We start from the raw sequence: 25762 nt of genomic DNA on the forward strand, positions 1-25762 counted from the left end.
TTGACAAAGGGAAGAGAAGAATAGGAGTGATTCAACAGCATACACTAGAATGCCACTTTTTAATGGTTTATGACTTACTGTGACATTAGAACATGGCTTATTTAAGTTATTATAATAGGAGAACTATGTATACTAGCTCTTTCATCTGGCAGATCTGTACTGGCAACAATTTCAATCACTGTTAATCTGAGATTACTCATACTAAACTGCCAATATGTAAAACCTTCTCTTAACATTTAATTTGAAAAGTGTGTGAGTCTTTGAATACAATGCACAACACAAGACTAGATGCACTTGCAAGAATTTCTCACACAAATTCAATCCTAACTGTATTTAAGATTGCAGCCTTAAATGCACATAGTTGCATAAACTGGATTCCCTGCATTCCCCTCTTATGGAATTTCATGTTTGCCTACTTTTGAGTCATACAAACATGGGCAATGGGCTGAATCAATGTCATGTGAGTAAAGTTCTGCTCATGCAATGATTAATTTAGCAGCAGCTACAATACTCCTGCTTATAACTATCAAGTATATATACAATAATTTAGATACCTGGATTATAATCAACTGCTTATTAACAATTTCAGTATCTGAACATATGAATGGTGCAAGACTGAACAGTACTGAAGATGGAAATTAGTTTTTTCCATGGATTCCTTCACTAAAAACACTTTGAAAATGGAGTATTTGTGATTAGACTTGCAATTATTTAATAGACAAAACATAACCAAAGAAGTCAGAGAGGAATTAGAATAGTTATTTAGATGCATCCACAACATGATCGAGTGGGAGCTACCCATTTTTAAAGTCACAAACTACTTTTGAAACCACAATTCTTTTTTAAAAAAGTGACCTGGCATGCTATATGAGCTAGTATTAAAGTTAAAAGCCATTATGGGCATGTGACACACTCATGGCTTCTTTGATACTGGACAAATATTTTTGCTTTGTCTTTAACAATTATTTTATTAATCAACAACTATGCTACCAGCAGGAATGTTTTTAAGGAAACCATCTGTTAAATTGGATCAATTTCTCTCCTTGGCAGCGCAGTAAGCTACAAGAGAGCTCATCAAGAGTCATACAATTCAGTGTATTGCTCTGTTCTAGTAGATTGTTATAATTGCTTCAGTGCACTCTCAAATACCAATACCAAATTCTATTATATAATACTAATACTAATAATATTAATTTATTATTTATACCCCGCCCATCTGGCTGGGTTTCCCCAGATTATTAATCACCACAAACACCCCTCTCCTCACATGGCTGGAATGACAGCTTCTTCAGATTAACTTACCTTAGTGCTTTCCTCAGTGTTTCTATACACGCAACTATGATCTTGGGATTCTTGTTGTCCAAGCCTTTCAGAAGCTCTTCTTGTACTATCTCCCCTTTCTCGATTTCAATAAACATAAGACATATGTCTGTGCCAAGCTCCTTGGCTCTAGCTTTAGGCTGATTAAACACTTTATTTACAACTCCAGACACCACTTCTCCTGTTGTTCTTTAAAAAAAGAAAAAGAAGGCAACACTTTTAGGTCACATAAACATTAACCATTCTGTTCCCTGGGGGAATTAAGTTTTGTTTGTTGTATGTACAGGAATGCACTCTACTCCAAACAAATCACAGCACTAATCTCCATCCATGTTCTTCTGTCTAATGCTGGACTCTTACATATCTTGTTAAATGACCTAAGGCAGCCATTTAAACATTTATTCTGATCACAGCCAATTTTCATGCAAAGTGTATCTGAAGTGTCCTTTAATGACTCATTCCAACCCTAAGCAATAGGCGAATAGATCACCCTGAAATAAAAGGTTCCCTTGAAATTCAAGAGTACATGTCAAATGTTGGTTTACAGACATGTATATGCATCACTAAATTTTTCTCTATTTGACCAGCAGCTCTAAGGCTACCCATAAACCACTTGATGTAAGGCAGCAGCAATGTGATGCTCACTTAAAAACTGCAACTGGATTTTGTACCTTTTAATTCCAAATCTTTGTCTACGATTGAAACTTTTTTTCTGCTTTTCAAAGTATACTGAAAAGTAACACTATTGTTAAAAGGTGTGTAAGATACAAATCTGAACGCATGCATTTATTACAAAGGAATGAAATTTTGGGTCAATTATGAAAGAGCAACAAAATCTTACAAAAGGGAGATTACAAGGAGAATAGGTAAAAAATGAGGTTTTCATAGGAGCATTTCTAGAGTCTCAAGAAAAGTCAGAGTCACTTAATTAATGCTTCCTCTGGTGAATTATTTGCAGCAAGGCAAGAGCTGATAACAAGGGACGCAGGTGGTGCTGTGGGTTAAACCACAGAGCCTAGGACTTGCCGATCAGAAGGTCGGCGGTTTGAATCCCCGCGGCGGGGTGAGCTCCCATCGTTCAGTCCCAGCTCCTGCCCACCTAGCAGTTCGAAAGCACCCTTAAGTGCAAGTAGATAAATAGGTACCGCTTTATAGCGGGAAGGTAAACGGCGTTTCCGTGTGCTGCGCTGGTGCTGGCTCGCCAGAGTAGCTTCGTCACGCTGGCCACGTGACCCGGAAGTGTCTGCGGACAGCGCTGGCTCCCAGCCTCTAGAGTGAGATGAGCGCACAACCCTAGAGTCTGTCAAGACTGGCCCGTATGGGCAGGGGTACCTTTACCTTTACCTTTAAGAGCTGATAGAGTTCCTTCCTAGAAAATGTGGAGTGAAGGCAAACACCAAGTAACTTACTTTCCTGCTACATGGGCATTTTCAACATAGGCAAGGGCTGCTTCCAATCCTTTCAGTTGAGCGACTGCATTAGAGTCAGTCACAAATTTCTTTACAAGTCCAAGATACTTGGACCATTCAGGGCTCTTCTCATCATCTATCTTCTCAAACAGCTTCAAGGCTTCTTCATAACCATTTAACCTAGCCTTCCACAACTAGGACAAGAAGAGAAAGATATCAGGAAGATTTCTGCTTAACTTGAACAAGATGTTAACTCTCTAAAACAATAGTTTTCTCTCCCCCCTCCACCCTTTATTAGAACAATAAAAGCAGCATGTGAGAACTAGCACCTAAATTTTTTCTACAGCTTCTCACATAACGGACATATTTACTACCAGCCATTTCCATTTTGCTCTGTTAAACATTTATCAGTGACCCCATAAGACAAAAATCAAACAAAGTAGCTATTTTTCTATAGCCTCTATAACTGATTTTGAGAGTATTCGTAAAAGTGGTCTTCCGTTATGGCTGGAAGCAAAGTCACATGCTATGCAAGGCAGTGAGCAAACTGGTCTCATTTGAGAAGACATGCAGAAGAACATCAAACATTTCAAATAATTATACAGAAAGACCAAACAATTTCTAGTAATAATAATAATTTATTATTTATACTCCACCCAAAAGATTAGTGTATACACAAGTCATTTTGAAGTTATCCATTAACAAGTTTCGCAGCTAACATACACAAATACTCAATCTTGTCTTATCCTGTGTTACAGGTTATGACAATCTTCTTACCTTGTGTTCACATTTCTGATCAATGGGTAATTTCATCCATTCACTATCATCCCCCATGGTGCTTTAGTTTCTTGTAAATCAGTAATTCCTAGGTAGGAGGGGGAAAGTAAAATTAACAGTCACTGGTCATAGCTGCATTTGCAAAATACACACAAACCTCAATTTTTACTGTCAATACACTATCAATGCCACCATAAAAGGGTTATAGAAATTACAATGAAATGAGAAAATATATCATTAAGTAATTTGCTGTTCCTCTTTTGGCAAACACAAAAGCAGCAGGAATCTTCCTTCAGAATTATATAGATGTAGCAATAATGTTCTGTAGTAAGGAACATAGTTAATCGGACTCTCATTCAGTCCCCTAAAGTGCTTTTAATATATTCTGAAACACACCCAACTCTGTAAGATCATTCCAAGACATATGCAAGTTTACATGGTATAGTAGTATTTTAACATAAATGCCTTTCTCAGAGCTGATACAGAGTCAACTTCATCAGGTCAATAATGTATTTCTAAATGCCAAATTCAACTAATGATGCACAATACAGAGCAAGTTATTAAGCCACTAAATTAACTGCACTTTTAATCCCGACAACCAGCATTTTCCAGACTGCAGAAGCACCTCTACCTTCCTACAGCCTGTTCTATTTCCTGTCTGCACCACTAAAGTCTTGTTATTCACTTGCTGATATGCAGTCCCACAACCCCGTCACCTCACTCAACACGGGTGCACCAACATGCCCTCATCCCATATTAACCCTAGAGTCAAGTGATTATTGCTGCACCATAACCAAATGGACTACTATCAACTGGTGGAAATTTATCACAACAGCTCCTGGCAAGGGACAGCAAGTCTGTGGTGCCCCAAAGAATAGATTTAAAAAGCCTTTTTATGCAAGACTGTGAAAGAGAAACAGAATTTTAAGCAACTTCAAGTGATCTTACTGGTGTATTTTTTTCCCCTATTCCTGTGTATAGGAAAAAATACACAAGGAAATCCAAATTCAGCAACTACTTTCAAACCACATTGGAACTGGAGGAGGCCCCAGGATAACTCCCAAAGACCGTTCAGCAGTGGAAAAACCTCTCATCTTCCAAAGAGAACATGCTTAACAAAAACACCACACACCTATTACCAGTTTAATCTAACTTCTGTGGCCAGGTTGAAAGGAGAGGTTAAGCTGGTAAAATAAGTCAACTATTTACACAGAATTACTTCACTGAAGCCACAGTAGGTTGAGACTGCCTTGTTGCTGTTTAGTCGTTTAGTCATGTCCAACTCTTCGTGACCCCATGGACCAGAGCACGCCAGGCACTCCTGTCTTCTACTGCCTCCCGCAGTTTGGTCAAACTCATGCTGGTAGCTTCGAGAGCACTATCCAACCATCTCCTAATATTAATTATGGACAGGAAGCCGAGCACCACCCAATAATTTCAATACCTGTTCCAACACCTCCTACACATTCTGTATAACATCTGAACTAATGTATAAAATATTAAATAATGCCGAAAACATTTCAAGGTTCTCCAGAATAGTTACAATGAGGTCATTTTTATTCTATTCTTCATGCAAAAGAAAGAGTTGGAATGTATTTGAAGGCTATCTAGTCCAACTAGTATGACTAAGATTTTCTTATATTAACAATACGGTACAGACACACTGGTAAGAGGACAAGTAAAGCCTAGAAGATTCAGGCAAGCCGAAATCTACTCAAGGAGGCAAAAATGTAACAGCATCACCAGCAAACTTGGGGAAACAGCATCTACTTTATTGATAGCATATACTGAATTAAAAGAAAAAAATTTCAACTTTGTATAATGTTACTTTTTTTATATATATAGAATAGCATTTGAGTTACCTCAAATGGGAACAAGTATCCATTTCCAACTATGAGGCAAATTCCCCAAAGCACTTCAGGATTGTGTATGCAGCAGTTTAAGAATCACAGGCATCCCAATTACTGGTTTTGCTACAAAAGTGTACTCCCACTGTCAGTTATTACAGAAGGGATTACAAGATAGTCATTGATATTCAGCATCTAATATATACAACCTTCACAGATCACAGAATTCTTTTATTTTCCCTTATCACATTTTTACTCCTCGTCCTTCTCTTGGTATAATTTTCTTATAAAACAAAATAAAAATTCAATAGTAGTATTTTATTGAAATAGTTAAAAACAATAACATTAATACCAGTAGACCATAAGCACTGAAACTATAAGGCTCTTCGTGTCAGTTGTTAAATATTAAAGAATGCAGGTGTAATTCTCTTTCCAAACAGTCAAAAATAAAGGACAAGCTTCAGGCTCCTAATTTAATAAGTTATGTAGGACAATCCCTCACACTGGCAACTAAAACTATGGCAGAAAATGTTTACCAGGTCCCTAAAAATTGTATAAAGAACAAGTGCACATATGAGATTTCAACAGTGAACCAGGCACTAAAATGACATACAAAACAGGATAATGACTGTCAACGTTAACAATAATTTTAAAAGCATATAGCTTGTTTGCAATAAACTAGTCATTAATCCATTAATTTCAAAATGTGAGGTAGTTTCCTTACATGTCATGTAGAAAAGCTACTCGTCTCTTATACTTTACTATATTTAAATATAGTACATAAGATTTTAAGTGAAGCACTGCAGTAGCTGCAAAAAAATGAAGTTTTTTTAAAAACAGTAATTTGTGGTCCTTTGCTATTTCAACAATACAAACAATGCTTTTAAAGTAGTTTTCCCCCCACTACCAACCTGAGTATTTTTCTCGCCTGTTGGCCTTAGATGGAAGCAGTCAGCTCCCTTTAAGAGAAGAAAGCTAATGTTAATGTTCAAGTGCTCAAAAAGGATATGGTTGGTTAAATTGGGATGCCCTCTAGTGTTGTTCTGGTTTCCAATTCCTTTCTGGGGCACCTTGAACAGGTTTACCTGCTCTCACAACCACAGACTGTTTTCTGGCTCCCCTTGGAAAGACTCAAAATAGGTTAGGATGGTGCAAGACTCTTTTCCTTTGCACTCCCTGACCAAACTGCCTCTGGATGCTTCCCTGCATTTGCCATAGAAGCAGCTTATGTTGCAGCTGGGGTAGCGTCAAAACCATGCAGTCAGCTGTCCCACATCACTTCTGTCCTGGTAATGTTTATCTCAAGCTGAGAAGATCGTGCTGCTACATAAACAGGCAGCATTTGCTCAGCAGATCCCAGACACCAGTAGGGGCAAATCACAGTCGTGCACCCACCCACCCAACAATCAACAAAGCATGAAGCAGGCATTTTATGAATCAGCTATTGCTACAACACAATGAGCATACATGACATCTTAGAACTTCATAAGCGCCCCTACCCCCGCTTAAAATAGACAATGGCTCTATTAAAATGTCATGCATTCAATCTTCAGTGGCTTGGAAGTAATGCCTTGTTAATAGTCATAGGCCCCTTGATTTTGAAAAAGAAAACTGAGGTGAGAGAGGGGAGCAAATGAACCCACAGCACATGAACGGAGATATGAACAGAGCCAGCGAGGAAGACAGAAGAAAAGGAGGGAGAACCAAAGGTAGCTCAGGATAGATGTGTTTAATTGCAGTACACACTGTGATCGCTACTTTTGAACTGATACTTGGATCACTGCCACTGTTGTCATTACTCCATAAGTTACTATTGTTTTGCTGCCACCAAGGAAAAGCTTTGCTCAAGATCTCACTTAGAAGCAAAACCTCTGATTAATTTTTAATAAAACTTTCCTTTCCAATTCTATTTGCAAAACTTCACCTGTAGCTACCCAATGCTTAAAAGATGAAGCAACTGAAGATCAAATCTGTTCATTCAGCTTGCCCTCCTTTTTTTTGCTTTTTATGGGGAACTCACATCTAATTTTGTAATTATTCTATGACATTAGCTAGGCAGAGGAATTGTAATTTGTTCTGGACCACCTAGCAAGTATGGTGAGCCAAGAGTTTATTATCCAGTGCATTCTACTGTTTAACATTGTGATGGACCTCCACCATCACCCACAGCAAGACTCAGCACAAAGATTCACCTATCAAACAACAACACAACCAAGCCATCACAAAATGTTACTTTTCACAGAAGCTGCTTTGAGGACACAAATGATAAAAGCTTTCTAATATCAGAATTGTACAGAATTGATTATTTGTGTTTTAAATACACAATGTGACTTTGAAGTATCTAATTGCAATCCTACATACAGCTATTCCAGAGTACACCACACTGAAACACGTAAGATTTATTTCAAAGAAAACATCTTCAGACTGAGCTAAAGATATCAGATTGAGCTAAATAATCCAGCACCTTTATGCCTTCTCAATTTCAACAGGATTAACAGACATGCTTAACTTTTTCCTACTTTCAGACAATGGGGACTTAAAAGTGCTTAAATTTGACTGCATCATTTGAAATATTTTACAGTATAGCAGTTGCTGTTTCAAATATAAAACAACAACAATAATAATTTTTATTATTTATTATTTATAACCCGCCCATGTGGCTGGGTTTCCCCAGCTACTCTGGGCAGCTTCCAACAAAAGATTAAAATACAATAATTCATCAAATATTAAAAATTTCCCTAAACAGGGCTGCCTTCAGATGTCTTCTAAAAGAAAACAGCCAATCAAAAAAAAACTGGGGAGAACAAATGAATTGAGCACTCCAACAAAGTAATCATATGTTTTCAGAAGCCAGAAACACAGTGCTTGATTAGGGTTACTCTCAGAATTTAATAAATGGTAGGATTTTGATGATTTGGGTGTGTGAAGGGAGAAATACAATCTGCAGATCAATTCCTGGACTAGCGTATGCTAAACAACCTGGCCAAGCTAGGGCCTTTAAGAAACAATAGAGAGTCATTGAGGAATTGTCCTTTCCCCCCACCCCAGGTGAACAGGGGATTTGGAAGGTTGCCAGCAAAACAATGTTAGAGGTGACAGGAAAAGGGAGTCTGGTAGTAAGGGGTTCTGGGAAGGAGGATGAAGAAGGGTTGGGAGCCTTTTTTGGACAGGCTGCTTGAGAAAATTACTGGGAGAGATGACTTGGACTCCAGAGCTGCAATGCTGTGGGGTACAAGCCCCTCTTGAAATGACCATGCTGTAAGATCTGGACTCCCTCAATGCAGATTGAAGGTGTAAATGAATGAATAACCCATATTTCTTAAAGCTACAACAGTCTCTGCTGTGTCTCAATCCCCATGGGCTTTTGCCACCACCCAGCAGAGAGTGGGAGGCACCCAGCTTTGTAACAGTCTTAATAAAATTGAAGCATGGGGTAGTGAGACTTACTTCTGGGTAAACATTATAGAATTCTGCTATAACTCTAGGAACTGCTTGTTGTTAAATGTAAAGGTGAAGGGACCCCTGACCATTAGGTCCAGTCGTGGCCGACTCTGGGGTTGCGGCGCTCATCTTGCTTTATTGGCCAAGGGATTCGGCGTACAGCTTCCAGGTCATGTGGCCAGCATGACTAAGCCGCTTCTGGCAAACCAGAGCAGCGCACGGAAACGCCGTTTACCTTCCCGCTGGAGTGGTAACTATTTATCTACTTGCACGTTGACGTGCTTTTGAACTGCTAGGTTGGCAGGAGCAGGGACCGAGCAACGGGAGCTCACCCTGTTGCGGGGATTCGAACCGCCGACCTTCTGATAGGCAAGTCCTAGGCTCTGTGGTTTAACCCACAGCGCCACAAGCCTTTTAAAATATTGTTTGGTACCATTTTCAAAAACTTGTACTGTAATCCCCAAAAAATAATTCCTCAAATTTTGTACCAAATTGGGATACAATACGTCCCTGGAAGTCTTTTTTATGAAGAGGAGCGCAAGAAAAGAACACTCCCACCACTTGCAGAAGCAAGGCAAGTTGTTTACACAACAAGAGAGCAAACAGAGAATCCTTATGCTGAGACAGGACCACTTGCCTCTATTCACTGCCACTCTGCTTACTGAGTTTTTCCACAACTTATTTTAAATCACATTTCCTTTCAAATAAGAGTTGTTCTACCTGACTGCATCTGCATTCAGGAGCTGTTACATGGAAATATTCTAGGTAGGCTCTATGACTAAGTCCTGGAAACAGGGTGGGGAACCCATGGTCCTTCAGATGGTGTTCAACAATGCTACCTATCATCCACAACCATTTACAATGCTAGCTGGAAGTCCCATTTGTTCCCCAACCCTGTTCTAGTGAAACTAATATAGGTTCTCCACTAGTACCTCTTATTTTCTAAAATCTAATTAATGCTGTAGAGCCCTGCATCTTGCCCTAGTATTTACATGCATGTGTGAATGTCACTGACATGGAGGCAAGATAACACTTTTTTTTATTCATGAAATCATTTTTTTAATTAAAAAAATGCTGTGCAAAGCACCACAGATACAAAAGCTTAAAATAAGTTTGCCTAGGCTGTGGTCTTCCAGATGTTGGATTCCAGTTAACATGACCAGTCAGGGATGATTAAGATATTTATACCCCACTTTTTACTATGTATCTCACAGCTGTTTACAGGAAAGAGCAAAACACACAACAGACTGAATTTAACGCTTAAGTTACAACATCAGAACGCAGAAAACATTAGAACAAGTTCATAACACAAGGACTTCCTGAAAAACCTTTTAAACCAGGGATCTCAAACAGGGATAGTGCCTGCTTGATTTCTAGCGGGAGTTGTAGTCCAACATCTGGAGAGTCAAAAATTAAGCATCCCTGGTTTAAATTTCGAAGAATGAAAATTCCTACGAAGCATAAAAAGCAAGCACCCTGAAATAGGGCCAGCGTTGTTGTTGTTGTGAACATTCACAGAGTAGACCTTCATAACATAACACCTCCGTTCAAATGCTCAAGCGCTCGATGTTGGGGATTCCTGACACAGGCCTTCTTCATTCAATACAATCTCGCGCCCATGCCACCCCACCTCACCCCAGTGTCTTCCAAGCACATACAGGGGATTCTCAAAAGATGATCCGAATCCCTTCCCTGTCAAGGATCCCCTTTCTGCCCCAGATCACATTGCCGGTCTAGACCTACAACGCACGTCCCCTTCCCCTGGGACAGGAATTGCCGAAGGCTCCCCAGACACCGTTTCCCGCTCTATGCCCAGCAGGGCCACATTTCCCCAGTTACTGCAGCTCGGAGCCAGTCGACATCTACAACCACCAGCACAACAAATCGGCCGACGCCGCTCGCCAGCCGGACCGACCGACCGACCGACCGAGAGACGCTGCTCGGTACAACTTGGCCACCCAATGCAGCGGGGCAGCAGGCCGCTCCCCCGGCATTGTTTATGACAGTCGCCCGCCCCGGCTGGCCTTCACCCTGGGGATTTAGGCCTCGCCACCAGTGCCGCCGCCCTACCTTGCAGCGGGCGCCGGACAACGTCGCCTTCCCCCAGGCCGGACTAGGCCGGACTCTCGCTTGCCCAGCAACCGCGGCCCAGCTTAGCAGCAGGAGCGGGCGGAGAGCTGCATCTTCGACCGGCAGAGAAGGAGGCGCCTCCCCCAAGGGCGGGGCGCGTCGCAGCCGGCGACACCAACCTCCGCCTCCCGCCGCACCTGAGCGAAGGGCCTTCCCCGGGCCATGTGACAAACAAAGGCAGGGATCCCCGCCCTGGACGGACCATGCGCGCACTCCGCCCCTTCGCTGTCCCCCACCCCTGATCAGAGAGGCAGAGCGCTTCTACGGAGGCTTCCGCGCCGCCGAGGGTCTCCACCCTAACCAGTTCGCAAGCCTTTTTGATTCCCTTTCTGTCGCAAACGGGTTCTCACGCTGAACAAGAGGCCTGGCCAGGAAGGCCATTCGTCCACTTATGGCCAGACTAGCTAGAGCTAGGTGGGTCGTGCTCCTGAAGAGGCTTCCGTGTATCTTCAGTCTTGCTGATCCCGCGGGGCTAGGAGCCCGACGGTATGTACAGGGTTGTGCTTATGTGTGATTTCTGTACTAGGGACCGTAAATTGAACCTGTTAAAAATAGTGGTCCGAAACAGAATCCGCAAGCATACTTTTAATTGCGAAAAGAACTACTCTGCCTCCAACTGCTTTCGAATAAACATTTTTTGTAACATTGAGCTGGTAAGCCAGAATAAGTGGCCTTTGAAAAACGTCCAGAGACCCATCTCCCTAAGAAGAACCAACTACAACGTCTTGCCTTATAGAACCTGTTCAAAGTGCAACAACTTTCCTCAAATTTACAATTCTGTTCAGGAGACACCTTTAACTGCTCAGCGTTCTGTAGCACTACTCAATGCTTTGTTAGAATCACGTGTTTAATATAAGCATCAAAGCTTGGTTTTCCTGCCTTCTTACAATCACCTAACCTCAAAGGAACATAATGAAAGGTGCACACAAACACATCAGTATGCTGAAATGCTTTCCACCTACAATAGTAAAATGAAGCTCATAATCCTAATACCAGTCAAGGATAAATACTGCAACAACCACTTAATTTGCATTTGCCATTTCACAGCTTTAATAGACAGTACTACAGAAATCAGCAACTAGGTCATTGTCAGAGAAATTAGGTAAGCTCTACCCTTTATGGCTGCAAATGTCTGCAATACCCTACAGCAAGGGGAAAGCACCTCAAACAAGATTTAATTGTTTTTTAAATACAAGTCGAGAAAAATAGGAACATCCTTAGCATGTTTCCATGCTTCTGAAATGCATTCAAGTTCTGTGTAACCATAATTCCCCTTTTAACAAGAACTTACCAGGTGGAAACAAAGTTAATAAACAACATCCACAAAGTCGAAGGAAACAGCATTTACCACTGCAAAAACAATTACTGTAGTTTTCATTCATTCTGCTGGAATTCTCTGTGTATGACTGTCAAACCTGAGAGACCAGGGTTCAAATCCCCACTAAACCATGAAGCTCTCTGGGCAACATTGGGCCTGTGTCATATACCTCGCAGGGTTGTTGAGAAGATAAAAAGAGGGTGAATCATGCACACTGCCTTGAGTTCGTAAGTGAAAATGCTTGTAGTAAATAAATACATACATAAAGCTGGTAATAGTTTTTTTGGGGGGGAGTGTCTATTAGTGATTGTCATTAACACTGCATAATCTTCGCTGCATTAAGCAGTTGGTCCCTTACCTCTCCCGCCCCGATCTGGCCACAGTGATCCACGCAACAGTCACCTCCAGGCTTGACTACTGTAATTCGCTCTATGCGGGGCTGCCCTTGAAACTGTCCCAGAAACTCCAGCGGGTGCAGAATGCTGCAGCGAGGCTCCTCATGGGGTCCCTGCCATGGGAGCATATTCACCCAGTGCTTTACCAGCTGCACTTGCTCCCGATGGAGTATAGGGTCAGGTTCAAGGTGCTGGGTTTGACCTTTAAAGCCTTTTGTGGCTTAGGGCCCTTGTATTTATGGGACCACCTCTCCTGGTATGCCCCGCAGAGGACCTTAAGGTCCATGAATAACCATAGTGTAGAAGTCCCAGGCCCTAAGGAAGTCAGACTATCCTCCACCAGGGCCAGGGCCTTTTCTTTGATGGCTCCAACCTGGTGGAATGCTCTGTCCCATGACACTAGGGCCCTACAGGATTTAATCTCCTTCCGCCGGGCCTGTAAACAGAGCTATTCCGCCTGGCCTTTAATTTGAACTCAGCCTGATCTTTTATTTCCCTTCTCTTCCCCCCTCTCCCCTTTTTATGAAGATTACCCTTTCTGGGACCCCACAGCTAATTCTCCCCTGGCCTCCTCGCTGGCCCAAGTACAGTAGTACCTTGGATTAAGAATTTAATTCGTTCCGGAGGTCCGTTCTTAACCTGAAACTGTTCTTAACCTGAGGTACCAATTTAGCTAATGGGGCCTCCCGCTGCGGAGTCTGTAACCTGAAGCGTCTGTAACCCAAGGTACCACTGTAGGTCTAATTTAGCCAGCTAGCCCAGGTGACTATCCAATGTTTATTGGATGGATTTCCCTCAAATTGATTTTTGAACTTTGGATTTTATTGTTATTCATGCTTTTATATTGTATTTTATGCTGCTTTTATGTTGTATTGCAATTAAGTGTTTTAAATTTGTTGCTAGTCACCCTGAGCCCGGGTTTCTGAACTGGGAAGAGCAGGGTATAAATAAAAACTTTTTATTATTATTATTAAATCATTACACTATGAGCAAGAAATTTCACATATACCAACACAATATTCTTAAACAGAAATAATTCCTTTGACATTTGTGCATGGTACGATACAAAACAATAATGATTAAAATGATGAAGCCCAACCCTGCAAAACCATAAACAGAATAGAGCATGACGTAATTATAGTCTGCAGAATAATATTCCAGTACATATTCACATTTTTGCTTCATCCAGGAAAAAAATGTTTTCACTATATTTGCAACCAAATTCAGATGAAACATTTTCAGACAGTAATTGGTAACCTACTTGTAAGCACTAGAAGTGTAACACAGTATCTGTATTCAGAGATTAAAAGGAAATGCCTCAGGTCCAGACCCATAAAGCTATTAAAGATTCTCAGTTCATTATCCTAAATGATGAAAGAGGTACCCACCAGTAGATTGCAGGAGACTTGAAGAAATGTTATTACTAGACCATAAAGCTGCTGCTGTTAGAAACAATGGAGTCTCTAAGTGTGCAGTAGCAATAGTGGGTAAAAATGTCAAAGTAAGACATTTTGAAGTTGTAACATGTTCTAGAGAGTGTTAAAAGAACAAGCATGTTCTGAAATAGAAGATCCATTATGTTCTATGGACTTTCCAAGTTCTGGAATAAAGTGCACTTAGCAACCATGATGAAAGCTACTTTCATAACAGGGCAGGTGCCTAGGGAAAGGGTCAGCGCAGATATAACATTTTAATAGCTTAGCCTCTTTATAAGTAGTTACCAATATTGCAGAGCCAAATTATCTCCAATATAAAAATGTCAGTATAAAATATGTAAGTGCACAGATGCCTAGGATTAATCCAATCCTCCTTGGGACATAGATGCTGGCATTTAAACATACCTCTCCTTCTACAAAAGGAATATTGCCTTCCCCAGTCAAGAGAGAAGTCAAATGAAGATATACTGTATAAACAAGTAATACTTCCAGGTATCTTAAACTGAAGGACCTCAAGGTCTTAATTATTAAAATTTTTATTAGGGGAGGGGATCAGGGTCAGCTTTCCAGAGGCATCAGGAAGGGGGGTATTGGACTATAGTACATGGATCTTTGCATATGATCCAGCAAGACTTTTTGAATGGGGTACCTCTTGGGTCTGTGATTATATGCAAGTATTATTGCCCACAATAAGCATTAATGTGCATCTCACTTTGTAGAAGGCACTAACAATGCCCATCCAACCACTCATACCTATAGGTATATAAACATTCTAAGCATAGCAACCCTAGCAAATGGCTTGGATGTAAGGCCCACTGGAGGAAAAATCCTTCACAGAATAGTTCCTAAGTGTCTCTACTACACTAGAACCAGCTCCAGGTTTGACAGGCCCATGCCAACTTGCTGTCTTGGTGGACCCCTGTCCTCACCATAAGGCTCACTGTCTTTTTCACCCTCTTGCGTTGGAGGGTAGGGAATGGAGGTTGTTCCTTGTTTGCCACTTCTATCACCAATAGCTCACCTGAACAAACTGACAGCAACAACATTCAACGACTGCCAAGAAAGGAAAGGCTGTTGGTACCGCGGACTATCAATGCTGCTCATTAGTGCACCAGAGCAAGTGAACACCAATGGTTTCTGGGAACGGCAACTGCTGATGTGAGCTCCTCTGCCCACTTCTCCCTAAAAGCAGCTACTGACAATCATCACTGGTTCACAGTGGTGACAGCTGCCCTAGCATTCATCACTGCTCCGTATGTCATGGGTGAGCAAAGAGCCATCAGGGGTTCCTCTGCTTCTCTGGGAAGCCCCTACCCAGGGCTAGATTCTTCTGGCAACTGCCACGGTCTCAGGAGAGCCCACTACCAACCACAACCTGTCTGTAGAAGTATCCATCACAGCAGCATGATTGGGTCCTCCTGAAGGTATTAAAGTTCTACTCCTCTTCCCCTCTAGATTAGGTGCATGTAACGTTGTGAACACCAATGCTTGTTATAGCCTCTCTTCATCCCTCAGCGAAGCAGATAGGAACTTCTAGTGTCTGTCAACTCACACATGCAGCAAGCAAGCAGCACCGGTGGAAAGGGAGAGGACAGACAAGCAGGTCCTGTTTCTTTCTAGTCACCAGTGTCACTCACCCTACCGGGCAAGTGAGCTAGCAGCAATAGCATCACAGAGTGGTATGGTGTCTACAGTTGCTCACTCAACTGCCTTCTCCCCTTCACTAGAAGAGCAGTGGTGGAGCATCTGCTTTGCCTGCAGAAAGTCCTAGGTAGAGACACCTGCCTGAACCCCTATAAAGTTGCTCCCAATCAGGGCGAACAAGATTAAGCTAGATGAACCAGTGACCTGACTGGAGCCTTTTGTATATTCATAGTAGCGACTGGTACTACCTGCTTGCTCAAGTGGGCAACTGGCAGTAAGCAAAATTCTACCCCCTGCCCCGTGCTTAACCTTTGACCAGGGATGGGAGGGGAGAGGCAAGTGAGTGAGTTTGCCTAGGGAAGCATGGGGCTTCCACCGGACAGCAAGTTGCTGAGCCTCCCCCCCCCCCAAACCTGCAGCCCTCAGCAGCGCATGCCCACACGCAGTTAGAGATGACTCGAGCGGGAAGCCCTATTCCGCTGTGCACCTCAGAGAGAGTGCAGAGAGCGCGGGCTCGTTTTACAGGCGATGCCGAGATCGGTGGAGGGCCTTCCGTAGCTGCTGCTATTATTACTTAATAAATTTGTATGCCGCCCTTCATCGGTAGATCTCGGCGAGGTTCACAACATAAAAAACACAAGATAAAAAACACACACAAAATGCTTAACAAAAACCAAGAACAAACGCAAACCACTAACCCTCCCTCCCCTCAAGAGCAGCGGGGTGGGGATGGAGCTGTGTTGTGGAGCCCATCCTCAGGAACAGCAACTAAAGGACCAGAATGGCAGTAAGGACGAGGCGGAGCCCGGCCGCCTCAGAGCAACGGCCTTTCTCGGAGCTCCGCGCCCCGGCCGTCCTCGCCCAAGCCCCGCTTTCCATGCCCCTGCTGAAGCCCCCCCCTCTCATGCAGGCAGCGGATACTCACCTAGGCCGCGACCGGCCAGTCGGTAAGGCAAACCTCGGGCCGCTCCTCAAGTGGGTTTGAAATCACCGACGCAGGCCACACCTCCCAATATCCTCGTTCTCCATTGGCCGCCGCTATGCCCGCCCTTTCCCCCACTCTGACACTCCATTGGGCGGTTTGAATCCGGCCCTGCGCCTGGGTCCCTCCAGAGGGGGCTGCCCTCAGCGGCAACTCGCCTCGCGGGTGCTGCCCCTCGACCGTTTGTTTCCCCAGCGACGCCGGCTCGGCTTGGAGCAGGTGCCGCCGCCGCCAGCCGAGAAGGAGACGTCCGGAGTTTCGCGGAAGTTCTCGTGCTCAACCGCTTTCTGCTTGGAGAGTCCGGAGACGAAGTGGCAGAGGAGGAAGCCAAGGCGCTCTTCCGGTCTGTTTAGTTTCTAAAATGGGAGCTGGATAAAAGCCTCGCAGCTACCTTAGAATGTCCTTTTCATTGCTGCTAGGCTTTTCATAGCTGCGTGACAGGCAGATGTTCGGATGGTGCGTTTTCTGGCATGGAGATGGTGCAATCTCCCACTGCCGGATTTACTACATAAACTAAACAAGCTATAGCTTAGGGCCCCACTCTCTCCAAAAAAATGTAAAGGGAAAAAAACCTGGATGTACATTTCCAAAATATAAGATAAAAAACAAATAAAATAAAACCTACTGTACATACAGCAACAGTGTTTTGTGTTGTGTAGGCTCCTATGATGTAAATAATGGGCCCCCAATCATTTTAAGTTAGAGCTTAAAAATTATTTCACTATTCATATGCTGCTTCTTAATTGTATTTCACTATTAATATACTTAATTGTATTTCAGTTCAACAATTACTTTGATAAATCTATTAGGTCCATAAATTATCATACAGCATATATTCAAGACAAAAAAACAGCGACAATTTGTTGTTGACAAAGGACAACTGGACATATAAAGGGCCCCATTACCTTCAGTAGCTATGGGCCTCATCAAACCTAAATCCAGCACTGTGTGTGACAGGCAGATGTTCAGATGGTGTATTTTCTGGCATGGAGATGGTGCAACAGAGAAAGCTCCTTGCCCCCCTTGTGTTTCTGCCTGTTACGCATTTGCTAAAAGGAACAGGAGTTTTGGGAGGAATCTGGGTGGTGCTTGGTTGTTGTCTTAGTAATGAGGGCAAAGGCCTTCTTGATTATTATTTAAATAGTTAAGGCTTACTCTCACAACTTTTCACAGATAAAAATAGGGGCACTTTGTGTGCCAAGCTCCAGATAGGAGAGGAGTCTGTCTGCGCAGAGGGCATAACCAAGCAGACAGTGGTAAGACAAACATAATTCAGACCATAAACATTTCACCAGCAGAAGCTAATTCAATGCAACAAACTTTAAGAGACTAACAGGCACTATTGGAAGTTTGGACAGAAGAGGGTTAAAAGGAATTGGAGACTGCCTTAATAATCCTGGCACGGTTGATAGTACCTTTCTTTGTTAATGTGCATCTGCATATTTGGATATAATCATAAATACTACAAAATGCTAATGAGCCTCCAGTAAAGTATTCTAAATGGAATTAAACTTGGATAAGCACCAGACCTTCAGAAACTTCACCGCTCCGAGAACTAGTACTACTGTACTGTTAAATCGATTGGAAATGGAAGATGCAATTCCACAACTGGAAAGTCAAAGAGAGGTTTAATACAGGATTCGGAAAATAATCACAACTTTTTACTACACCATGGAAACAAAATGAAAGTGTGTTAATATATAAGATCTGTCATGATTTGAAGACATCTTAAAGCAGGGCTGAAAAAAAGTATTTTGAAATTTTAAGCAGCAATGGAATTTATTTTTAGGGAACTCTCCCCACCGCCTGCTCTGAAAGCACAAAGCCATATTTATAATCTGCATTAATTATTGTGAAAACAAAATACACCTTGTTTATTGTATTTCCTCCAATATTAATTTAAGTCATAAGATGTTTCCTCTTTTTCTGAACCATTTAGACACAGTACTGAGATGTTGAGTGCATGACAAGTGTGTCAGCCTAGTTTGCAGGTTTACTCAGTAGTAGGTCCCACTGGGTTCAATGGAGTTTACTGCCAAGTCTGCATAGAACTGCTGCTTTGGGTGCCCCCCTTAATTTTAGTTCACAGCTTTCCCAAATCCCTACACTCAAAAGCTGGAGGCATCACTTACTAATCTCTCATTAGTTCACTCACATGTGGCTCTGTTCAGCTGTCTTTCCTTCTCTGTTCAGTCCCCCTTCCCTTATTCCTTTATAGAACTGCTGTGTCATGCGTGCATGAACACTCACATTCAAAATGCAACGTGAGCAGAGCAAGGGAATAAATGGAAAAGGCGGTGGGGTATGGGAGAGAAGTGAACCTGGTGGAATATACACACATATAAAAATAGTTTTGAAAATGTGTTTTTTTAAAATGCGTTTTTTTAAAATACATTGAATTTTCCATAAGGCTCACCATCGCGTTACATCATATCACATTGTATATTGCACTTAAAACGTTTTATTTGCAGTTGTATAGCTGAGTCCTGGGGACAGGAGAGTTTACACCTCGCACTCTGCTGCTGCCCAGTTATGCGTAGGCAGAAAGGAGGCAGAAGGTATTGTTGCATCAATGCATAAACATAATTTTCGAGGCAATCACGCCCATTGGCGCTGCTTCTCTTTTGTTTACATCCATTATTTTAAAAATAAGACATGCTATCCTTATTAAGAGATCTTTTAATGGGAAATGTATTTTGGAAAAAGATATATAAAGCAGATTCTGAGTATGTGCTTCAACAAGAACCTTCTAGTTCTGTAAAAGAGAAATCAACCACATAATATTGTCGGACTCCGCACCCCCATTAGACTCAGCCATAATGGCCAGTCAGGGATGTTGGGAGGTGTAATTCAACATCACCTGGATGGTCAAAGGTGAGCAATTTCTGCTACAAAACATCGTGAAATACTCCTATTGCACCCGCTCAGTTCTCGCCACTTCTGCCCAGTCTTTCTAGAGCACTCCTTTCTGCCGCCTTCTGCCATGCTAGCAGCGTCTAGGCTTTGAGTGACGGTGCAAGATGACCAATGGAAGCTTCACAGATGACATTTTCCTAGATTCGAGCAGCCAATCAAGAAACGAGCGGAGAAGTCCATTTTCTCCCTGCGTCTTTTCAACAGAGCAGCTGGATTGACGCCGCCTCTGCCGTCTCCGTCACAACAATGACGATCAGGACAGAATAATAAGATCAGGGCGGACAGGTTCTTTCGTCCTGACTCATGACGTTGTCAGGGCCATGCTTTTCTGATTCTTGCTTCACCTTTCCTTCCTCCTCTGAAGTGAAGGGGTGGATTCCAAAGACCTTTTTAAAAAGCCCACAACTGTAGGCAGTCACGTTGTTTCATTGGGGGAGATCCAAAAATAACAAGAGTAATAATGTATTGGGGCCAATAAAAGAGCGCAGAGCAGTGAGCAAGCAGTTGATGCAAACTTCAAGAGAATTTTATCTGATTGGTTTAGGCAAATGAAGGGGCGAGGAGAGGACATGATGAAAAAGTCCGCCAAATTAAAACAGACAAAGATTAAGTGTGAGGTATTGGTTGTGTTTAGAATAGATGTATGAAAGATTTAGAAAACTTATGGATTAGAATATTTGTGTGAGATTGTATGGGGAAAATACGGAATAACAGATACAATCTTGCTTAAAATGTATATAGGAAGTGCAGTGTAAGCGATGGAAGTCAATCAATGAAATTTTATTATTGAGATATTTGTAGGATAAATTCTTCCAACTTTTCTTCTTTTTCTCCTTATTTTTTTCTTTTCTTCCTTTTTTCCTTTTTGTTCTTTTTTATATATGTGTGTTTATCTGAAATATGTATGTATGTATGTATTTGCAATATTTTGCTTATATTTTGTAATAATTAAGTTAAATAAAATAATATTTTTAAAACAGCATTAAAATGTTACATTGACTAAAACAGCAATCCTAGCTTGCTTAAACATAATAGCACTTGCTTCAGAGAATATGTGCATAGGATTGGGTTCTAATTAGGCTAGTTTTGCTTTGTGCAAAAAGCTTTCAGGTTGAAGTAAAGGCTACCGGTGCAGAATAGTGAGAACTAGCAGTTTTTCGGTTTGTATGGTTCACTCTCACTGTTGTCTTTGGTGCAACCTAGTCATTTTTGCACCAAATGCAGCCTAACCTAAGGTGGCAGTCATATACACATTTACTTATAAACTCTACCTGACTTATTCTCTGCCCTACTCATGCATGCATAGTGGTGTGTATATACCCAGTGTTATCCGTTTCACTCCTCTCCCCCATTTCTTTTTGCAGATCATCCAGCCTGCTGAAGGGTCTTGAGGATCTCAAAAGCTTGCACACTTCTTTTCGCCCTAATGAAAGTGTCGTTCTTTATGGTCTGATCAGAGTTGAAAAAATTGAAAGCTTGCTAATTCCCACCACTTCTAAGCCAAAAGCTATTCCGAGGCCTCTGGAGTGGAGGCAACATGCCTCTTCCTCTCCTGTCTCCTGGCCTTTTTCAGGAGGGCCCAAGGAAAGAGGTGTCCTGCTTCCTTCTCCTCCCACCCACTCGTGTACATGAAATTTATTATGGTCAGAGACCAGCTTGTGAAACACAAATGGAACTACAATCCCAGAAGCAAACAAACACTCATGTGTTCCTGCTGCTTCTTTATATAATAAAGTGATAAAATGCTGAATTCCAGCGAGTGATTAATCATGGACACCATTCCCAAATAAAGGAGACATTGTGGGACAGAGATAAATAAAGGATGCCCTGTGTATCCCACTGTTGAAATGCTGTCTCCTTGAATTTTATCCCATAGAACTCAGTGGATGCCATTAAGCAGTAAGCCACTTCCTATTGGCATGCACCCACTCTGTTTTAACACATTTTTCGTTGCCTCTTAACCTTAGGGGGAGGTCTTCACTAGGTTTTACTCAGCTTAGAAATTAATCAACATGACTAAGTTAGGTCCATTAAGTAAAAGTTAGCTGTTTTCTGAATCCCTAGGTAGTAATCAATTAACAGTTGCCCATCATCAGCCTAGGGCAGGCAATTAAGATTAACAACTCCGAAAACAGTTTCTAAAAAGTATATCCTCTATCCCATGAATGTTTACATTCAGATTTAATTGATAAAGTTCAGCAAAATGGGTGATACCAAAACTTTTTATATGAAGAGTTGGCATTTTTACCAGAATCAGCTGTTGATTATGGCATGACTGGTGGGTTGAGGCACCTTGCTGGAAAGACTCCAGGCTATTTGTATTTACCAGTAAGTTAACAATGAGTATGACTTCAGGAACAGAGAAGATTGATTGGCAAGACAATAAACACACTTCTGTCTATGAGCCTTCTAGCATTCAATTTCTTTTGGACTACTTTGAAGGAATCTAGGCTGTACTGAGTCTCCCTTAGCTTCTAGAAGGGTATTAGATAATTGTATGCAATGATACAAAGGTATTATATTCCTTTGTGGATCCTGCTTTGCATTTTTTAATCCATAGCAGACTGGTATATACCAAAATTAATGAAGCAATTCAGAGTGTGATACATGAGCAGTTCCCCATTGTAGTTTCCTTAATTGTATATGCCATTTGTGTATGTTGCGTAGATGTTACAATTGTGTCACATTAAGACTGCAGTCCTATACAGTTATTCTGTTGAACACAATAGGACTTCTGAATTAACACGTACCTCATCAGGCAATCTTTACTCCTACTTCTGGCCTTGTAGTGAAATTGTATCAGGCAGTTACGGGTGCCTCACCTGTTTTAGTACTGAACATTTTTGAGTGTAAGGCAGTCCTGGTACAGATGTGAATTGTTGTGTTTCCAATTCTATAAAATGCTTTACAGACTCAACACCATTTGACTACATTAACTTTCAACTTCACCTTACAGTAAGGTGATATATGAAGATGAAAGAACAGTGCAGTCTTCAAGATTCCTTGGTACCAATATTCAAATCTGTTTACTCCAAGTAAAGTGGTTTGGCAATTGCCATTACTGGCTTGGTAGGTGGTAGGCACAGCCTTGTCAACCATAGCAGAATTTCTAAAGCTGGATGAATAGAGCTTCTTCTTCCAGCCAGAATGTGGATGATATAACAAGATACAAGAACAATGAGCCCTTTTAGACAAACTGGAATGGACCGTTGCCAGTCCCACAGCTGAATCCTGCTGTTTGGAAAGAAGCATTTTGCTGTTTCCTCATTTCACATTCACGAACCAGCGATGTAAAAGGTTTACCATAAGTGAATCGCCAGTGTTCTTACATAAAATTATATGTTGATAGTTCCACTTTGTGTTTGGAGTAGCACATTCCCAGTGGTTAAGGAAAAGGGTGGAGCGATTTAATCAAGCTTCCTATTTTGAAATTAATGTATTTCCTAAACAAACATGGATTCTGTCTGGTTTTTATAACAACCGAAACATATTGGTTTGTAATTAAATAGAATGTTTATATGACCTAGCAGCATAATTCAGAATCTTTGCTCATGTAGTCCATATTCATGTACATGGAAGTAACCAGAGTTATTTCAATATGTATGTACAGTATAAGAAATATCCTTATCCACTCTACTAGGGAATGGGACCAACCAAGCAAGTATGAGGATATTTGCATTCTTTTCCTTTCTCTTCTAGGAGAAAAGAAGTTATTTCTAATATCTGTAACTCATTGGATAATGATATGAAGATCCCTAAGCAGCACGGGAGAAGTCCACTGTTGTTTCTGTTTTAATAGTCTTGCAAAGGGTACAGAGTTGATATTTCAAGATTTATATGCAGGCTAAGAAGAGTAAACCAAATCTTTTTTTTTTTTAGTGATTATAACGTTTTAAGATGGCTGTATGTTATAAATTAAGAATACTCAGGCATGAGAAATACATTCGTCTCATCTGATACCCAGTAAGTAAACTTATTAACTACAATAATGAAAAGTCCAATAAAGTCCAATGATACCAAGTGTTTTTTTGGCAGCTACACAAAAGCTTGTCTTGAGGTTCTTGTGTATAGATGGAAATGCAGGCTAAATAATGTTAATAAAAATGTCTTCCACATCTGACCATAAGGCTATCAATGCAAAATGAGGACATTTTTATAAACGATACTGTGAATTTTTACACTGCAACTTGCCCTTTTTGAATACTGATCATATACTTCTTACAGGGCCAATGAAGGGATCTGCTGCATATAAACCATGCTTATAGGTTTTTTTTGTGCCAGTGTCTGTATGTGATGTGTCTTGTTATATCATGTTTGCTATTTATCCCAAGGGTCTTACATGATGCATCACCATATTTTATGCTGCTTGGGGCACATATTTTTGCTATTTTTGAAATATATATGCTGCCATTATCTATGCTACCTTGCTGTGAGGAAATATATAGATCTAAGGATGAATGTAGGCTAGTTGTCAAGTGCTGGAAATATGATTTTTAGGCTGGCCTTCAGAAGATGAAACTGCTCCCATTTGAACACAAAGCCTCTTTGGTTGACACTGCACAGAAGGTACTGTACATGGCTGATTTACTGATATATTGAACTTTGGGGGAACATTATTTTACATCTACACTTGAGAAACTGGGTGCAAGGCAGGACAGAAAAGTCATGCCAAAGGCACCATTGCCAAGGTCAAAGCTGACCACCAGCAGATGGGGAAAAGCCATCAAGTTATGGATGCAGCTGCAGGTGTCATCAAATCCACAAAATTAGTCTGGGGCAGTTAGGTACTCAATGTTTAAAGTTTGAAGCTGTCAGTCATAGTTTTGTCCATTAATAGAATGGACCCCAAAATGGTCAAATAATTGCTTCTGGACTAAAAATGACTTCTCTACATCAATACCAGCTGTGGAGTGTGTAACTAGGAACAATCTTGGCCAGGTTAATAGAAATTAATTTTCTAACTAGCTACAAACTTTGGTTAGTAATTATTTTTAAATTAGACTAGTGTTTAGATTTATTAAGGAAGCTAATAAGGTAATTAGTCATTATTCTGTAAGTTCTCATTTTATTTGTAAGAATCATTTCACGTTTTGAAGTATTGTAATCTGCTCATCTAGAAATGTAGTAAAGCCCTGTAAACTTTCAATTTGGTTTGATTTATGACTCATGATTCTGGGATCAATCAGTATATTGAGAAACAGGGACACACACTGAACTAAAAGGGAAGCACAGAAATGTAAGGGACAAGAAGCAGAAGTGTGTGCATTCTAAGCGATTCATCTGTAAACATTGAAATTGCCAGCATGAGAAATGCAAAAACCCTCTAAGCTTCATGGGGTCACAATAGGCTCTATGAAATGCCAAGTTAATACCAGAGGGAAGCAAGCAGCAGCCCTACTAATTTGAGCTTCAGACATTTCTGGCGTTAGTCCTTGGCAGTGCCATAACCTGCCATATGTAATATTCGTAACAGTTAATTCCCATTCCCCTGCTTTCACCCAAATCCTAAACCAGTTGTTGCTTCAAAGGAAAGGTGTGATGGGATCTGTTTGCTCTGGTCCCAACTCCGTCGCTTCTTCAAATGAGATGAGCCTTCATGTGGCCTGTTTGGGTAGCATTCGTGATTCACAACTCACAAGTCCAGCAGAGCGATTAAGAAAAGCTAAATTTATATTAAATTATCATCAAACCTAAAATACTGAGCATAGTAGTTAAATAACTTGGGGGGGGGGAGGGGAAATCCAATCTCTCCAGTGAGTAACATTGAAAACCATTACAGAGAAAGGTAGGGAAATTGCTGCCAACAGCTCAAGACAGACAGAGGCAGGATGTTCTTTTTACATAGTTCATCAGTGCTCACAAGATTGTCCCCACTTCTGGCTTTCCACATTCTGCAAAGTCCAAGTGCAACGAGACTTTGCTTCATCAGCATTGGCAGTGAAGTGTCCCATATAACCAGCAGCATTGGCCAAAGGCTGCTTGCGCATCTCATCGCTGTTTACTTCACAAGTAGGAGTAAAGCTGTAGGTACCATTCTTCCAATCTTCTGCAGCCATTATGAGAGCTGCTAGGGGTCAGATGGGTCAAGGGAAGGGGTTTGAGAAAGGAGGTCATTATGTAGACTGGAATGTGCAATAAAAAGTTGCA

The 25762-nt window shown here is 41.4% G+C and overlaps 1 protein-coding gene and 1 long non-coding RNA gene across 14 annotated transcripts in view; one reads left to right on the forward strand and one right to left on the reverse strand.

The window, feature by feature from the left end:
• The window catches only part of CKAP5 (cytoskeleton associated protein 5), a 57671-nt gene extending 40776 nt beyond the window's left edge, over window positions 1-16895 (reverse strand). For 4 of the 13 annotated variants that reach the window (XM_083601000.1, XM_083601008.1, XM_083601005.1 and 1 more), the window contains exons 1-4: window positions 10865-11113; window positions 3507-3594; window positions 2730-2923; window positions 1303-1509 (exon numbers count right to left, since the gene is read on the reverse strand). In XM_083601000.1, the coding sequence (XP_083457126.1) occupies window positions 1303-1509; window positions 2730-2923; window positions 3507-3563 (458 nt within the window). In that variant the 5' untranslated portion in view covers window positions 3564-3594; window positions 10865-11113. Of the gene's footprint in view, window positions 1-1302; window positions 1510-2729; window positions 2924-3506; window positions 3595-10864; window positions 11161-14025; window positions 14198-16642 lie in introns of those variants that run through there. The other 9 variants (XM_083601007.1, XM_083601003.1, XM_083601006.1 and 6 more) reach the window with 7 other exon arrangements.
• Window positions 16896-18435: 1540 nt separating this feature from the next.
• LOC310759128 lies at window positions 18436-24761 on the forward strand. Its single transcript, XR_014546232.1, has 2 exons — window positions 18436-20232; window positions 20980-24761. It is a non-coding gene; the product is annotated as an uncharacterized lncRNA (long non-coding RNA).
• The last annotated feature ends 1001 nt before the right edge of the window (window positions 24762-25762 follow it).

This window comes from Podarcis filfolensis, assembly GCF_964270895.1.
Source record: "Podarcis filfolensis genome assembly, chromosome: 1".
Taxonomy (NCBI): domain Eukaryota; kingdom Metazoa; phylum Chordata; class Lepidosauria; order Squamata; family Lacertidae; genus Podarcis; species Podarcis filfolensis.